At 41.3% G+C, this 18,822-nt stretch overlaps 1 protein-coding gene across 8 annotated transcripts in view; it reads right to left on the bottom strand.

The window, feature by feature from the left end:
- The window catches only part of LOC149310011 (uncharacterized), a 235,216-nt gene that overhangs the window by 112,262 nt on the left and 104,132 nt on the right, over window positions 1-18,822 (bottom strand). For all 8 annotated transcript variants that reach the window (XM_089533474.1, XM_089533473.1, XM_089533480.1 and 5 more), the window contains 8 exons: window positions 17,966-18,023; window positions 15,574-15,699; window positions 12,100-12,171; window positions 8,942-9,049; window positions 8,163-8,276; window positions 6,570-6,689; window positions 5,508-5,624; window positions 3,458-3,577 (listed from right to left, as the gene is read on the bottom strand). In XM_089533474.1, the coding sequence (XP_089389600.1) occupies window positions 3,458-3,577; window positions 5,508-5,624; window positions 6,570-6,689; window positions 8,163-8,276; window positions 8,942-9,049; window positions 12,100-12,171; window positions 15,574-15,699; window positions 17,966-18,023 (835 nt within the window). The remainder of the gene's footprint in view (window positions 1-3,457; window positions 3,578-5,507; window positions 5,625-6,569; window positions 6,690-8,162; window positions 8,277-8,941; window positions 9,050-12,099; window positions 12,172-15,573; window positions 15,700-17,965; window positions 18,024-18,822) is intronic.

The following is an 18,822-nucleotide window of genomic DNA, read 5'->3' as shown; positions in this document are numbered from 1 at the left end:
TTTCTAGTTCTACTGAATTAGTCTTTTATTTCAAACACTGATCAGGAGTCCCCTTTGATGATCTATTAACACCATTCTAAAATAAAGTGGGGAAGTTATGGATGTCTGGATTTACTAAGGTATTAATGTATATTGTACTGAATGGCATATACTTTGTAGAGGCAGTATGGTGTAGAGGTTTGAGCACTGTCTATGACTCTGGAGACCAGAGTCTAAATCCTTGCACTGCTATAGAAACCCACTGACTTGTCTTGGGCAAGTTACACTCTCTCAGTCTCAAAGGAGGCAAAGGCAAATCCCCTCTGAACAAATCTTGCCAAGATCACCCTAAATTGGAAACAACTTGAAGGCACACATGAACAACAACTACAGCCTAAATCCAAGTGCTTGTTGCAACTAGATTAAATCTGTTAAATCACCATCACTGAACTGTAGATAATACTTTTATAAATCCCAGTAATTGAATAAATGTACTCTAACTGGGATTAGCAACTGGATTTAGGTCTATGTATTCCAACTCTCCACTCTATACAATATCAACATGTACAGTGGAACCTCACCTTACATGAGGGATCCATTCCCCTCCCCTGCGTAAGGCGAATTCCGCCTATGCTGGAGCCCCATTATAATGAATGGGGCTTGTGCACGCAGCGGTCACATGCGCCAAAGGGAATATTACAGCACAGCTTCCACATAAATCGGAAGCCATGTATGGCGTACCTGTGTATAGAGTGGGCGCACTGTAATTTGAATAAAGCTTTCTATAACCCAGAAAAATTCTCCTTGACGACACTGCATGCTGACATGTTTGTGATGTTGTGATGATCCCAGGGGCCACCCCAGCCACCCTGTGCTTGGCTCTTGACCCCCAGGGGATCCCATAAACTTTCCCTTCTAGAGTCCCCTAGGTCTCCATTCCCACTCCCTGCTGAGCTGAATGAGACTTCTTCAGATCCTCTCTTCGCTGCCACCACCCAGTGAATTTTAACAAACGATTTCTCCCTCCTTGCACACACTGGGACTTGCTAGAGGAATTTATAGTTTGCTTTCCTTGCTAACTTAAAGCAATCAGTAACCGAGCTAGGCACATGCACAGGAGCAGAGAGAGACAGCAGATACTTTTAAAGAAAGATATTTATCTTAAAGAAATAGAATAGAATAAGAAGATATCATTCATGCAAAGCCCCTTGCCTTGCAGGTACAGAAAGCACAGTTACAAAGTGTTCATTTCAGGCAAGCTATTAGGTAACCTAACAAAAGCCTAAACGCACTAGCTAACACATTCTTCTAGCTACTCACACAGTGATGGGATTTGCAGTCTTTGTTGAGATTTGGATGCAGGGAGCTGGCCCTCCTTTGGCAGAGCTCCACCTACATTCTCGAGCCTGCTCCTCACAGACTCACAGTCGGTTCCTCAGATACACAGAGAACAAAGAAAAGCATATGGTTCCCCCCAAGAGGAGGAAGGGAAGAGACAAAGGACCACATGGCCACCAAGGCCTTTTAAAGGCTTTTCATGGAATGTTCTTGAATCTCGCAGTCCTACTCTCTGATTGGTCAGTTGGGTCTTATGTCAGCTATGATGTAGCTGCTCATTAGCATGTGATGTCAGCTCTCATTAGCATGTACCTCCCCCCAGATTAAGCCTTTGTGGTTCAGGAGAAGTCCTCAAATGACTGGAGGACCCAGTCATTACACATGTCAATAAAAATTATTTGTTGTTCTCACTGTATAGACTCAGCTTTAATACTGTACACCATCTAAGATTACTGTTTCCATATTTTTTGAAGATATCGTAACCACTGCCACTCTGCTTTTCATCATATTATAGAGTAAACCTGGAACTTTCTTGACTTAGACTGGCTTTTCCCATTCAGGCTGGCCTTCTGAACAGTGAGAGTTTCTTCTCCAACTAAGCCTCGCTTGTATGACACAGTTTTCTTCAACTGTAGAGTGGTAATTAGCCCTGACTCCTGGTTACTGGCCAATCCCTCTCCACAATTTAACCACCAGTCCTGATTTGCTTTCCTGTTCTGACTGTAGTCAGAGTGTGATGACTGCAACCAGCAATCTACATATGACTGCAGTCATGGTTGATCTGGCATTCATGTACTTTCCCCAGAATTATCACATACATAGAGAGATCTTGTAGCACCTTTGAGACTAACTCAAAGAAAGAAATTGGCAACATGAGCTTTTGTAAACTTCAGTCTGCTTCGTCAGATGCATATGGTGGAGTTAGCTCTAAAATCAAAGGTATAAACCCTGCAGGCTGAACATCATGTGGCATGTGTACCACTGTGCTGTCATGGACTCCTGGAACATGGTCACCTTTTGCCAGACTGCCGTGGCCAGGGAATGAAGGGGGCGGGGGTCCTCCTCCTCCTCCTTTCCTCCCTTCCTGTGGCTGCCAGATAGCCACGGGCAGGGAAGGGGGCGGGGGTCCTCCTGCCCCTTCCTTCCCTTCCCGCGGCTGCCAGACAGCTGCGGGCAGGGAAGGAAGGGGGCGGGGGTCCTCCTCCTCCCCTCCCTTCCCGTGGCTGCCAGACAGCTGTGGACAGGGAAGGAATGGGGCGGGGGAAGAGGAGGAGGAGGGAGGAAGGAAGGAGCAGGAGGAGGAGGAGGAGGAAGAAGAAGAGTAGCAGGAGGAGAAGGAGGATTTCCATCCCATTTGTACAGGTCTGCTTTGTTTTAACAATGATGATGATGATGATGATGATATCAGTCAGTTTCTGAGACATGCACTCACTCTTTCTAAAGGTGAGACAGTGTGACTTTCCAAAGTGCATTTCTGTGTATTTTCGGTGCTTTTAATGCTAAAAGGTCTGCTTTAACAATGATGGTGATGGTGATATTGATATCAGCCAGCTTCTGAGGCCCAAATGTCCTCCATTTTGATCACGCCTAAGAAACATGCATTTATATTAACATTTTTTAAAAAGCATCAAATTTTTTCACATGTCCTCCATTTTTAAAAAATGTGTCCTACATTTGAAAATGTCCTTATTTATTTATTTATTTATTTATTTATTTATTTATTTATTGGCTGGCTTCGGCCCTCCAGTTGTCTGAGGGACAGCAACCTGGCCCCCGGCTCAAAAAGGTTGCCTACCCCTGATTTACAGGGATGGACACTAGCATTCTTTATGTATTGCTCAGAAAATCTATTTGGAAGGGTACATGGGAACAACATTGTATTGGGAACTAAACCTTTCTATTCACCCTACAAAACATATGCACCTGCCATATGCATTAAGCTTTGCCCCCTCTCAACTGTGTCCCAAACTGCACTCTGTTTATTATGCAAGTCAGTGAAAACATGAGTGACTTAGTCCTAAAATATTTGTGTCCATGTCATCTTTTCCCTTCATTTGCCACACACTGGTTTCTGTGTTTAAGTGTGACACTAGAATGTGATATTATTCTGTACCTTGCTTTAAACTGATATTCTACTTACCACTCACACTCCCTGGTTGTTTAGCTGCAAGAGCTTCAGCGTCTTCTAATTCCTTCAAATTTGATTTTAAATTTTCAAGCAAGCTGTTTCTTTGTTTTGAGAGCTCATTTATTTCCTTTGCTACAAAGTAAGAAACGTTTTAAAAGCTTTAGGAAGGAAAGCATGAGACTATATTTATATTCTGAATCACGGGATAATAAAATTAGATTTGCTTATTAAAGAAAGACAAAGAAAATTTTCACAAGACAAATTTTACTGTGAGAAATCATAAGAAATCATGAATAGCATTAATGCTGGAAAAAATCAGGAGTGCATCACATAGAATCAAGATCAGTTCCCAAGAGCATTTAGCATAATTTAATATATTCAATTTGTTTTTGCCAGTTTCAAATGGACCAAAATAGAGCCCTATGTTATTTTCACCTGCTCAGAAGTAGACCTAAATTCAGGACAGCAATGGGAATAAGCATATAAATCCATTCCTAGGGCCCATTCCCACTATGATTTAAACCAATTTGCTGATCGGTTTATATGTGGCTCATTCACAATGGAAACGATTTCAGACCTGACTATGTTTGGTTTTAATCATGGGGAATCAAGGTGAAGTGAGGCAAATACAAAATAATTCTTTTTTTTTTAAGATGGATCATTTAATAGTTCTTTTGAAAAGAATTGGTTTGCGTGTTCAACAAATGGGAGCAACATTAGCATCTCAATCACATCCTGGGGGGAAGGGACTATGGAAGGGGCTTGGCAGAAGGGTGTAGCCCTTCTCCCCCCCTCCAAGTTTTGGTAAAATCCACCCAGGTGCCAAAGTTAGCATTTGAATCCTGTGCAGGGAGAGAAGGAAGATGCTGCTGCCACCCAGAGTGCTGGGATTCCGACACTTGGCTAGATTCCTCCTTCCTCCTCAAGTCCATCATCAACCTCCATCCACCACCCAAAATCACCAGGCACCTCTTACCTCACAGAAACAGCAGCACAGCTCCCAGCTCCCAGAGCCCTTGCAAGTCATGCCAAGCAAAGGAGAGAACCTACAGTGGCTAGAGTAGTGGCTGCAGCAGCCACCCTAGTCCAGCCAAAGGACTGATGCTTGGCTCTCTTTCCTATAGAGATGCAAATGCCTGCTTCTCTGCCACGCTCAGAATGGAGGACATTTTGGAATCCCTCCTGGTTTGAAATGGAGGACCTGCCCTGTGGACAGGGAAAAAGGCAGGAGGGCTCCTGAGATGTAAGTAATTAGGACCTTATCGCACTACACTCTTAAAACAGGGTTAGGTCGCTTTACCTGTTCTGATTGCCTCCTGTTGCATTTTGGGTTTTGTAGTTCAGTGAGTAAGAGCTCTCTGGCTGAATATTCTAAATGCCAAAGCAGTTAAAGTGACCTAGCCCCATTTTAAGAGTTTTTTTAAAAAATGTCAATCATATAACGTGCATCATCCCTGGGCTGCATCACTGGGGCTCCGATAAGGTCCTATGAGTCCCTGGGCTGCTCTGGTGGCTGTGCTTTGAGGGGTACTTTTGGGGGGAAGTGGGCTTAACAGCTGTTCCCTTTTCACCCCCTTTTGAGATCAAGGCAGAATGACCAAGAACGTCCTATTTTTCCAGGATTCGCCCTCCATTTCAACCTTTTGCCCTACAGAATGAATTCCATAATGGTCCTCCATTTGGAGCCTAACAAAAAATTATTGGGTCCTATCCTTCATTTTTTCCACCTGGAATGTCCTCCATTTTGCATTGTCTTGGTCTCTTCTCTTCTCTTCAGTCCATCAGGGCTGAGGGTGGGACCACACACTTTTTGCACCAACTGGTCTGCAGGAGACTTGGGAGCTCCGGAGCCCTGGGGATGCATCCCAGGGATGACGCGTAGATGTGCGCCATATGATTGACATTTTTAATGTCAAAATGTATTCTACATTTTCTCCTGCTCCCACCACTTGGGGTTAACTACAAGTAGATCTCCTATAGCTGTGTCTAAAGCAGGCAGACTGTACATATCATCTTTATGTATGTGGATCTTCCTAATTTAACTTGAATGTTTGGCATTTACCATACTTGTCTTTAAGGCCACTTTCAACAGTTTTTGCTCTTTGCAGATCCTTCAGATTTACTTCTAGATTTGCTGCCAACTGTTCCCTTTCCTGTAATAGTTCTTTAACCTTGTACTCTATAGAAAGAGAAATATTTTTAATATCTGCAACAGTTTTTAAATAAGTAACATAAACCTATAATATGCTATGTGAAAGAAAGCAATGAAAAAGCAAATATTGTCTTTGCATTAATGAGCAACCTCTTCAAAAAATAATCACACAATAAGCCTCAAAAGGTAATACCATTATAAACCCAATATAGCAAATTAGTATTTGTCCAGTTGAATCATCTGTCTGTGGTATTACTGTAAAGTAGGTCTACCATATTACTCAAAAAAGATTACCGTATTTGAAACTGGCTTGCCCTGTAATGTAGATCTGTTCTGTGCAAGGATCTACTCTTGTCAAATTTAAATTTTCCTGTAGGCCTCACTCATTGAATTATGCTTTGTTTATTCTTTTCCACATTCTTATACACCTCTCTTTCAATTTACCCACAATCTGGCACAAATGTACACATGGGTTGCCTTCCTTTCATTTCCCGCTGAGGAAAGTATACATGAGTTATTAAAATGGGCTCTGATATTCAGCAGCCTCTGTCTAATAAGAGAGCTAGTCCATCACCAATTTCTAGCCCTGCTTTTCTAACACAGATCCCTTTTTCACCATGTAATATACTAATTAAAATTAACCCATTACACTTACTTTCTCTCTAAAGTCTTGTTTTTGATTAGACTGCAAAAATATCAAAATGTAGCCATTATTTTACCAAAGTTCTTTTTATATTTATTTATTTATTTATTTATTTATTTATTTATTTATTTGTGCAGCCTCTAATAGCTATACAACAAAAGCAACAGTTATCCCAAATAAGAAATTATGATTTGGCTTAACCTAATTTTTCTTAGAAACTGAGTTCAAATTTACATAGCCCATAGAAAAAGGATTGAAGTGTGGACAAACACAGTGGGGCCAGAAAGGTACTAAATGCAATGAAAATATAAACATCTGATTACACTTACCATTCATTTCTGATGGCTCCTGAGCTGCAAGAGCCTGGGCTTGGTTCAAATCTTTCAAATTTGATTCTAAGCTTTCAAGCAATAAGCTTCTCTTTTTCGACAGCTTGTTAATTTCCCTGTCTAAAAAAAAATCCACATGAATATGAAGCTGTGTTGTACTGGGTCAGACTACTGGGTCATCCAGCTTACTTTTGTTTACTGTGATTGACAGTGAACTTCCAAGGTCACAAATAGAGGTCTTTCCCATCTTTGCCAGGAAATGCAAACTTCTGTTGACGTCAAACTATGTTATACACTACCAATTTTACAAAATTTTATTTTGGCTTTTGGAATGGGCAACATTGGAATTCAAGGCTGTAACACTTGACAATGTGGGAAATGGGTCAGAAAATTGAGGTCTGCTCCTGGCTGAGTGTCAGATGGAAAAACCACTCTCAATGCTTTAGCCAAAAAACTGACAGAATCAGGTGTAATGTCCATAGCCCTGATATTATCCAAACCACAGAGGAATGTAGAGTAGCGACGTCGTGCATCACGATGTCACCTAGTGTGGGGGCAGGGCTTAGGGCAGAGCCAAAAGGAACTGCTCCCAACTCCCTGCCCTGTGCAGCTTTATTTCAGAGTAAAGCCATGTGGGACAGGGACGGGGGCACCAGGCCGTCTCCCTCCCTGTCCCATGTGGCTTTACACTAAAATAAAGACTCACAGGGCAGGGACTGGGGGGTGCTGGGCCCTCTCCCTCCCTGTCCTGTGTGGCTTTACTCTGAAGTAAAGCTGTTCAGGGCAGGGATGGGGGGAGCCAGAACCTCTTCCTCCCTGCCACACACCATAGCACAGCAGGAAAGTGGGGGGCGCTCACCAGGTGTCATCCCTCATTCTGTGGTGTCACCTGCCTTCAGTAGTGTCACCTGGTGCAGTCCATCCACCGCATGCACATCCCTAGTGATTCTACTGCTATGGAGGGGGAATTCAGGCCCTGCTCCATTTCTGTTCCCCATCATTGATCTAGCTTGGTCCCCCAGAAGATGATAAAGCAGAATACACTTCCATAATTCTGGTGCCAAACTACATAAAATAGCCCTCCAGAGCAGCTGTATTTATATAAAGCATAAGTGAGGACAATATCTCCACCTCTGATTCAGACATAAATATACCCATATATCCCCACCCATATTTTAACTTCTATTGGAAAGTCCTATTACAGATGCTTTTGCCTTCTGAGGTACTATGGACAGTAACAAGTAAGATGGTCTTTGATGCTGTGACATTTACTCTTTAAACACTTTTCCTAAAATAGGCCCAGCAAGCAACTACCCTACTTCTACTCAGAAAGCTGATTAACACCTTATTTTTTAGGAAGACTTTCATGACCAGACAGTTTTCCAGGAATAACTTTATCTTTTATCTGTTTCTGGATATATCACTTTGTTTTACTATATATATTTTACCTTTTTTATCTTAAGCCACTTTGGGGCTTTCAATCTTAAAAGATGGGGTGTGCATTTGAAATAATTAATATTAATAATAATGCATTTTACTTAAGACAGTCTTCGGTTATGCTTTTGAGACTAAGTAATATACAATGATACCCACCAATATCTTCTTTAATAGGTTCAACAGCCTGTGCTTGTCGAAGTTCTTTTAAGTCTGATTCCAGATTTACAAGTAAAGCTCTTCTTTTCTCTGCCATCTCATTCATTTCTTGCTCTGTTGAAACAGAAATCTTTTAAAGACGTATCTAGCCACAGTCGTCTTTAGTATGTAAAAGTTGTAGCTACCACAGAGGAACATTTTTGGCCAAGATAATTTTCCATTACAAAGGAGTGGAATGTCCTGCCAATTTTTTAAATTTATTTTTTAATGATGGAGTACATAATGCACACCTCCCAACAGAGACTGACTCCAATCAGAGCTGCCAGTCTCTTCAATGTGTGGCTGAGAGTTCCTTGGAGTCAAAAGAATACAGGAAGAGTTGTGTGGGAAATTCCCAAAGCCTTCTCAAAAGCTATTTCCAAGCTACCTGTCCCATAGTACCTTTGACGTAAGAAAACCTGTTAGGTACTGAAGAGGAAGGTGGCTCTGCCTGTATTGGGAAGTATGGATTGGGTGGTTGCCACTTCTCTGGTGGTGGTGTGCAAGCATAGCAGGCAGGTAGGGATTCCCACCACCATACATTGTTGCTGCTGTTTTACTGCTTGCATGGAAACATTGTTAATATTTGTATGTGTGAACAGTGAAACTGCCAAAACATTTGCACACCAGTCCATTGCAGAAATGTTTTGATGCTGTAGGATCCGTGGTTTTATACAAACCATGCCAGAATGAATGCCCTGTCCTAACCACGTCTTTGCTGCATTTATTTCCTGTTGTACCTGATTGGCCAGCTTCAGGAATCTGTGTTTGTTGTAGAACTTGTAGAGTTGATGCAATATTTGCAAGCAATTTTCTTTTCTTTTCTACTTGCCCTTCCTCTGTTTCACCTGCACAGAGTGAAATATTTAAGAGGTCGTTTTATTACAAAAAATAAAATAAATAAGATCCCCACCTTTTTAAATAGAAGAGGATTATCTAACAGTCCTAGGAATATGTGATCTGCAATGCATATCTTCTAAATAGAGATGGATGGCCCATTTCATTTCTGATTCATTTCAATCTTGCACATGTTCATTTATAAGTCTATTCTTTTTAATCCACATGAAAAATTATATATAAATGCATATTCAAGTGTAGGGATATGAAGAATACTCATTAATATCCACATACTTGACAAAAATAAACTGTCAAGGCAGCCCAAGAAGGAAAAGGAAATCAACTACAGTGTGCCCGCGTTATATGCGGGTGCGCTTTACGCAGTCTTGAGAGTATGCGCTCAAGCTGCGGGGGGCGCGCGTGGCGCATAGGTCAAATGAATGGGCACGCGCACCCGTGGTGCCCTGCCACTGCCACACATGAGCCCCATTGTTTCCAATGGGTCTCGAACATAGGCGGAATTCATATTAAGCGGCGGGGTCTGGAACGGATCCCCCTGCGTAAGGCAAGAGCGAACTGTACAAGATTTACATTTTGGGACTCTGTTGGGAAAATGTACTTGCACAAAAATACACATGGTTTTCCTATTCAGAAAATACATTTCAGGGCAGAAAACCTGTATTTTGTACAAAATATGCTAGTTCCTGTGCAAAAATATTGGGGTTTTGTGCAGAAAAGATATAGTTTTTCTAGGGAACCAATTGTACAAAATGGATTCCGCTGCAGAAAAACTACATGGGGCCTGAGCAGATAGCCCAGGAAAGCACTGGCCTGGCCCGTGCTTTGCTGGTCCCAGTGCTCACCCAGATTGATCCCTGGGTCAGTGCAAGGATGAACAAGTGTTCACACACCCATGTCCACACCATCCCTGGATCTAGTGTTCCTTACCCTGCTGCCTGTCAATTTGACTGAGAAGCCCTCTAGTTGCCACATTTGATGTGAAAACAGGATGCCTGGCTACAGCCACATGGTCAGGCACCCCATTTCAACATTAGACGTGACAACTGAGGGACTTTTCAGTAGGACTGATGGCTGGCAAGGTAAGTAGCATGGTGGGGGGGCATCTGAACAGCCCGGTTTTGTCATGAAGTTTCTTAGAAACTGTATAAAACAGGGTTTAATTACACTGGGGTAAAGGCTTCACGAGTGAATTTGACTCAGTAAAGTCTCATATTATGAATAATGCTCAAAAATTGTGTAGAAACCTTTTTATTCATACAAAGTAAAGGGGGAAATGCTGAAATTCTTCATTCTTACATGTAGGAATAAAATAAGTGAAGATTTATATCCCTATGTGTGTACTCAAATGTCCCTAACTGTGAAACTATTTTCTCACAAAATCTAAATTTCTAAACATATTTTATCCCATAATATAATATTTGAAATGCATTTTGGATTTATTTATATAGGACTGATCTAAGAATGCTGCCAAGTTATGTACCTGTTCTTTGAAGGGATGTGCAATCCCCTGTAGGACAACCAGCTTAGCCAGGTGTTGTTAACTCTCTTCAATCTGATTTCAACTCATGGTAACCCTACAGATGAAACATCTCCAACCCCCTCTGTCCTCCACTGCTCTGCTCAGATCCTGCAAGTTCATATCCATGACCTCCCTGACTGAGTCTATCCATCTAATGTGCAGTCTTCCTCTCTTTCTACTTCCCTCCACCTTTCCTAGCAAGATATGGCTGAAGTATGACAGTCTCAGTTTTATCATCTTCCAGGGAGATTTCTGGCTTGATCTGTTTGAGGACCTATTTGTTTGTCTTTTTGGCTCTCCACAGTATCCTCAGCATTCTTCTCCAGCACCATATTTCAAATGAGTTGACTCTCTTCCTATCTGCTTTCTTCATTGTCCAGAGAATTAGAGAATGTCACATCCGTACATGGTGACAGGGAATACAGTGCCTTGGACGATTCTAACTGTAGTGCTCAGTTGTATATCTTCACTTCTTGGGATCTTTTTAGCTCTTTCATGGCTACCCTTTCCATTCCTAGATTTCTTCTGATTTCCTGGCTGCAATCTCCCTTTTGATCAATGTTTGATCCAAGGTATGTGAACTCTTTTACTATTTCAATTTCTTCCTTGTCTGGGTTAAATGTATGTAGATCTTCCATGGTCATTATTTTTGTTTTCTCTATGTTCAGCATTATGCCTACCTTTGCATTTTCTTTTTTGACCTTCTTTCATAATTGTTCCAAGTCTGTGATATTTCCTGCTAGTAATGTGGTGTCATCTGCATAGCTTACATTGTTAATATTCCTACCTCCTATTTGTACTCCTTCCTTTTTTTTTAGTCCAAATCAGCTCTTTGTATGATATTTTCTACATACAGGTTGAACAGATAGGGTGATAGAATGCAGCCTTGCCTGACCCCTTTGCTATGTGGGAATCACTGTGTTTTTCCATATTCTGTTCTGACAGAAGCCTCCTGTCCTAAGTACAGATTCCTCATCAGAACTATCAGATATAGTTAGTAAGTTACTAAGACAATAATATAATGTATTTCTGTTGGGTTTTTTTTTTAAAAAAAGTTAAATAACAGAGTGACACTATAAAAAGGGTATTGTTCTCATACTTTGTAGGTCTCTCTCTCTCTCTCTCCCCCTCAACCAATAACCTTAAAACAATAAAACTTTCACAACAGAATTAAAAGTAAATGTTGTAGAGGCACCTTGCTAGTTCACTCTGCTTTACAGTATGACTGCCCTTGTTGGAGCAAGACTGGCTAAGCCAAGTTTAGTTCTTCATCCAGCACCATCTCTTTTGTTTATTGTGCATTGTATGAGTGCTAGGGTGTTATAAGTCATAATAGGTAGTGATCTAGGTCCATATTCCAGAACTTCCAACATGTTTATGCATCAATGTGAGATGTCTCACAAGAATCATGTTTGTGTGTGTGTGTCACTCACACATTAATAAATGAAAACCTAACACAATGGTCTCTCAAGATAACCAATTACCACTTACAATCTTTCCACTTATTATCTTTCCACTTACCAACTTTTTGTAATTCATCTGGTGTTATCAGCTCATTCAGTAACTGAAGTTTCTGTCTATCTGACAATTCTTCTGTCTCAGTGGCAAATGCAAACAACAGAATCATGGGGAAATACAATTAATTATAGGTTTCTGGTAATGGACAATTAATAAAACTAAACTATTTTTGAGATTAGGCAACCCCAGTCATAACACTGTCTCATATCTGCTGCTATACTTGCATCATGCATGAAGTAAACAAAACACAGCTGACTGTTCCATTACACTAAAAATGGAAGGAAACCTTGTGACCAATACAAGATTTTACACCTCTCTGGGACAATTACAGAATGTTTCCTTTTAAATCCAGACACTTAATACAACTGCTAGGCCCAACCAGAATAGACCCACTGAACTGATTACTGAATGGTAAAACAAATAGCGAGCCTGTGTAGGGGTAAAGTCAGAAAAGCCAAAGCACAGAATGAACTCAGGCTTGCTAGAGAGGTTAAGAACAACAAAAAGGGCTTTTTTGGATATGTCTGCAGCAAAAGGAAGAAGAAGGAAACCGGAGGGCCACTGCATGCAGAAGATGGCAAAATGCTAACAGAGGACAGAGAAAAGGCAGAATTACTCAACACCTTCTTTGCCTCAGTCTTCTCAGAAAAGGCAAAGGGAACTCAACCTGAGGAACTCTACTCTGAGGACAGAAAAGAGGAATTTCAGCACAGAATAAGCAAAGAGACTGTACAGGAATACCTATTTAACCTAAACGAATATAAGTCTCCAGGACCAGATGAACTACATCCAAGGGTATTAAAAGAACTGGCAAATGTAATATCGGAGCCATTGGCAATAATCTTTGAGAACTCCTGGAGAACAGGAGAAGTCCCAGCAGACTGGAGGAGGGCAAACGTTGTCCCCATCTTCAAAAAAGGGAAAAAAGAGGATCCCAACAATTATCGTCCAGTTAGTCTGACATCGATACCAGGAAAGATTCTAGAGCAGATCATTAAACAGAGAGTCTGTGAACATCTAGAAGGCAATGCCATAATCACAAAAAGTCAACATGGGTTTCAGAGAAAGAAGTCATGCCAGACAAACCTGATCTCTTTTTTTGATAAAATTACCAGCTTGTTAGATGAAGGGAATGCTGTGGATACAGTATATCTTGATTTCAGTAAGGCCTTTGACAAAGTTCCCCATGATATTCTTGCAAACAAGCTTGTAAAATGTCGGCTAGACAAGGTAACTGTTCCATGGATTTGTAATTGGTTGACTGGCCAAACCCAAAGGGTGCTCAACAATGGCTCTTTTTCAGCCTGGAGAGAAGTGACCAGTGGGGTCCCACAGGGCTCTGTCCTGGGCCCAGTACTATTCAACATCTTTATCAGTGACTTGGATGACAAAATTGGGGGCATACTTATCAAATTTGCAGATGACACCAAATTAGGGGCAGTAGCTAATACCCCAGAGGACAGGATCAACATTCAAAATGACCTGAACAGACTAGAAAACTGGACTAAAGCTAACAAAATGAAATTCAACACGGAGAAATGTAAGGTACTGCACTTAGGGCGGAAAAATGAAATGCAGAGATATAGGATGGGGGACACCTGGCTGAACGAGAGTACATGTGAAAAGGATCTAGGAGTCCAAGCAGACCACAAGTTGAACATGAGTCAACAATGCGATGCGGCAGCTAACAAGGCCAATGCGATTTTAGGCTGCATCGATAGAAGTATAGTGTCTAGATCAAGGGAAGTCATAGTGCCACTATATTCTGCTCTGGTCATGCCCCACCTGGAATATTGTGTCCAGTTCTGGGCACCACAATTTAAAAAGGACATTGAGAAACTGGAGTGTGTCCAAAGGAAAGTAACTAAAATGGTGAAAGGTCTGGAAACCATGCCCTACGAGAAACGACTTAGGGAGCTGGGGATGTTTAGCATGGAGAAGAGAAGGTTAAGAGGTGATATGATAGCCCTGTTTAAATATTTGAAGGGATGTCATATTGAGGAGGGAGCAAGCTTGTTTTCTGCTGCTCCAGAGACTAGGACCCGGAGCAATGGATGCAAACTGCAGGAAAAGAGATTCCACCTCAACATTAGGAGGAACTTCCTGACAGTAAGGGCTGTCTGACAGTGGAACAAACTCCCTCGAAGTGTAGTGGAGTCTCCTTCCTTAGAGGTCTTCAAGCAGTGGCTGGATGGCAATCTGTCAGGGATGCTTTGATTGTGATTTCCTGCATGGCAGGGGGTTGGACTGGATGGCCCTTGTGGTCTCTTCCAACTCTACGATTCTATGATTCTATGATTTATGTAAGTCCAGTTATTCAATTGATTTATTATAGTTAGGACTAGCAATTTGATTTAGCCCATACAGCCAATCTAAATGTTATAGTAAACAGGTTTCCTCAACTCTTAAGTACTTTGTTCATGCACCCACCAGAGTTGGAAGTACCCTAAACCCTGTTTGCTTCACATTGATGCAGCTTGCTCCAAAAAGAATGTTCATGTGTAAAACAAATAGTTTCTGTTCACCATGCAACTTTTTAAGCCATGTGTAGAACAAATAGTTTAAGTTCACAATGCAACTTTTTCTTTTTAACTTTAACAGCTTTTTCTGCCCAGAGATTCTAGAAGTTTCCAAGCATTGCTGCACAGGCGCAGATTAACCCATTTGTGTGATTCACAGAAACCATGAAGAAGAAACATATGTCAATTGAATACTTTACCAGTTTAGCTACTACACCAAGAAAATGGTTAAAATTGTGGAAAGTATAAGAGTGTGCAGGAAGAGCACACTTATCCTGTACTTTCTCAGATGCAACCATACATCCCACTGAAAATGGAACATTACACAAGCACCAGGCAAACTGTTCCACCCATTCAGTTCAATGACAGTGGAAAATAAATTTTAAAATGGCTGCCTCACAATGACACCCACACTACCATTAAAGAATACAAGATGTGGTGCAAATCCACATTTAATCACAGCATATCACTAGTTTATAAACCACAAACAACTCAGATGACAGGATTTGAAGAAAGGCATATATCTCTCACCTAATTTTAAAGGTAAAAAACAAAGAACTCTGATGATGAAAACTACAGGGAACATCCTTCACAAACAGCCTGGCATTAAACATTCACAGAACACTGCTCTCCTTAAATATAAACTTAATTTTAGGACTTCAGAGACAAATACTCAACAGCAAACCCAACTTCACTGCATCAACTGAGGACACAGCATCCTGTGCAAATAAGTGGGTGAAGGGAACAACTGTGCAGATTATAACCCCACTGTTCCATGTACTGAATGTAACAAATTCCTTGTTTTCTTATTCCAACTGTTTTTGATGTAGCATAACGAGGATGAAAATGTGTGGGTGGACACCAAGAATGCCCCTATCACATGAGCTATACTCTTGTAGAGATCAACCCAAGCACTCATTGTGAGTTCATATTCTAGGAAGCTCTGATTGGTACTCACCCATGCCTTTGCTAGGCTCTAGTAGAAGTTTAGCTAAAGTTTCTGCTTCAGGCATTCCTTTCAGCTCTGTCAAATGATCTGCAAGCTGAACCATGTTCTTACTGATCAAGTCCCTGACTGCATCCTCTGTAAAGAAGGATGAAGAAAAAATATTTTTCTGCTCTTTTTTCTTAGAAAACATTGACTGTAATTGTGTGTCTAGAGAAAAGAAGGTTATTAAGGTTACTATTAGAGGTGTTACTCATGGATTTGCAAACATGATCTATTTTATATATTTCTTTCAACAATGTGGACATTCCCTCCGTATAGCTAATACAATTATATTTTGTGCTGAAAGCATATTGTCACATATGGTGACTTATTTCCAGTGAGGCTGTCATTCTTTTGTGGCCTTATTACATTACTACTCCTACAGTATTTCAGTGTTTAAAAATAGTTGGGGGAGAGGTTCTCTGCCCTGTGGTGTTATAATTTAAGAACTTCACCGGGCTGCATTTTATATCTGTAGGAGCCCAGGTGGAATGAAAAGTCACTCTCAATACAGCATGAAAGAATAAAGCATAGTGTAAACACTAAGGCTGGGAGCCCTGGTAGTGCAGTGATTAAATGCTGGTACTGAAGCCATAAGGCTGTGAGTTCGATCCCAGGCAGGGCTCCAGGGGATCATCCTTCCATCCTTTCATAGGTCAGTAAAATGAGTACCCAGCTTGTTGAGGACAGTTAGCTTACAGACTGTAAATTGCTCAGAGAGTGCCGAGTTCACTGATAAGCAGTATAGAAATGTAAATGCTATTGCTATTACTAAGGCTGCAGTCTTATGCACTTTGGACAATGTGTGAGAGGATATTTTTCTGCTTTCCTTCCACTGCATTTGTGGCATGGTGACAGGCAGGTCAGGGTGTGCCCCACTAGCCAGACCCTCAGAGGTGCAACAGTCACAACCCGGGGCTCCAAGACATACCAGCAAGCTCCCTTACCTGCAGAGCCTGGGGAGGAAGATGGGGGAGAAGAGAAGCCAGAAAACGTCAGAGCTAGACCAAGTTGCTAACGGCAGTGGAGATGGAGGAGTCTGGAGAGTTGAAGGGGGAAAAACACCAATGGAATGTGTGAAGAGGGGGAGATAGACTGAGGGAAAGGAGGTTGAGACAGACTGAGGGAAAGGAGAATAAAAAGGGGAGAGAGGGAAGAAACGTCAAGAGTCCAAAGGAGAGCAGTGGAGGCTAACATAGAGGCAGAGTTCAAGAGCTGGGCCACAACTGAAGTGGCTACAGGTCAGAGAGAGGCAGACAGGTGTCAGAGAGAGAAAGCCAGGGTGAGATGTGATAGGAGGTGGCTGGGAGAGAAAGGAGGACACTGGAGGACAGAGAGACCACGGGACCTGATGGGCTAAGAGAAAGGAGGAAGGAGGGGGAGACCTGGAAGGCTGACTTGCTGCAGGGGTCCTAGGTTCAATAGAACTTGATCCCAGTTCCCTTCCCAACAGGGTGCCGGGCAGGGTGTGGACTGAGCAAAAAATGTGAGTGAGAAGTAATAGAGAAGCCCCCCAAATATGCTTAGGAGGGATTAGGAGGGGGTCCTGCCTTGGGAAGATGGGCAGAAATCTTGTTATGTTTGGTGAGGGGTGATGTTAACCATTATACATGTATTTATTTCTGCACATTAATAAACTTTCTTTAATTGACAGTGAAGACGGTGAGTCCATGTTTGGATGGGCATGGAAACTTACAGGAGAAAGGGCCCTGCTCCTTCCCCAGAGGGGGGGGGGGGGGCAACAGCCTTCAATGAGAAAATATTCACTGCACCAGGGCTTGGGCTGATATGGTTTGTTGCTGGCTCATTTCTGTTGTTTCAGCCAAACACCATATGTTCAACCCATACCATTTTGGTTGCCACCACTGACAATCTATAGCCACTGAGTTTTCCACAGCTATGCCCAAGGGTTCATGCAGTCGCCCTTCCTTTTCCGTGAGAGATCTATTGCGGACTCCCTCCCGAAAATGGAGTTTCGCATATATTCAAACCCCATTGGCTTGAACATAGATGCATGTCTGCGGAAGCGTGCCCCATTGTTTCCCCCTCCATTCATCCCTCGTGCATAAGCAAGGGATGCAAGTTGCAAAACAGCGAGAACGGAGGGAGGACTGTACATCTTAATCTTACAGCAGACTCCTTTCTGGTGGCAGAACAGCTCTTAAATTGTTTCCAATTGTGTATTAGTCAATTTTAACCAATTTTTAGACTGCGTCTTACATAAATTCAATTTTTTTAAAAAAAACTAGGACTTTTTGTACCAATGATGTTGCTGTTATACAAGAACAAGATGAGAGATGTTATTGTATTCCTTGACTAAATAGTCTTTTAAACTAAAACATAAGAAATAAAAGATAATTACCTCTTAATTCTTGTGAATCTGTATGAATTACTGGAATTTCTTTTTCTAAAACTAAAGCCTATTAAGAATAAGAAAAATTAATAAACATTTAAAAAATCAAACTAGTCTACCTAATGTATACCTAAGAAGTGTTAATTTAACTAGAATAATAAATACTAATCAACATGCCACTGAAATGGCCTAGTGAACAAAGGCTTATGTAAAGTTTTAGAGAAGCTGGACTACCATACTTGATCAGAGATGACAGTTCATGACTGGTTCAAAACGCTCTCTGAGAAACAGAACCAGCTCCTATTGATCTCAGATTCCCATGAATATGTGGATTACAGAACTGTGCTTGGTTTTCTTTGGGAACCAGATATTCTTCAACACAATATTCTACTTAAGCAAGAAGGGATATTCTGAATTACCAAACATCTGGGATGGTATTTTTCAGTTCTTAACTGGCATTACACCATGTCAAATTTTCACTGGAGAAATTGTTAGGGCACACTGCTTCCACCTGCTGGACTAATATATTTTACATAACATCAATTTATAATGGAAACTATCAAAGACTCTACTGTTATATACAGTAGAATCTTGGGATACCAAAGTGCTGAATTTATACATAGTTTATAGAAGCAAGTTACTCCAGCAGATGAACGGGAGTACTCCTTAACTGGAAAACACTACAATGAATAAATCAACAATTATGGCTGCTGGCCAGTTAGAATGTGCTATATTCTACATGAGTGTTTGCAAACAAAACAGATATTTTTAAACCCCACAACATTTCACTGTTCTCTCCTCTAGTAGTTCCCTTGACTTCAATGTTGATCATACAAACCACCAATTCTACAAGATCTTTATGAATT

Source organism: Sceloporus occidentalis, unplaced genomic scaffold (genome assembly GCF_023333645.1).
Source record: "Sceloporus occidentalis isolate IW3139 unplaced genomic scaffold, rSceOcc1.0.p SCAF_7, whole genome shotgun sequence".
Taxonomy (NCBI): Eukaryota; Metazoa; Chordata; class Lepidosauria; order Squamata; family Phrynosomatidae; genus Sceloporus; species Sceloporus occidentalis.
The sequence above is the reverse complement of the archived record's forward strand: the minus strand, read 5'-3'. Positions and strand labels throughout refer to the sequence as shown.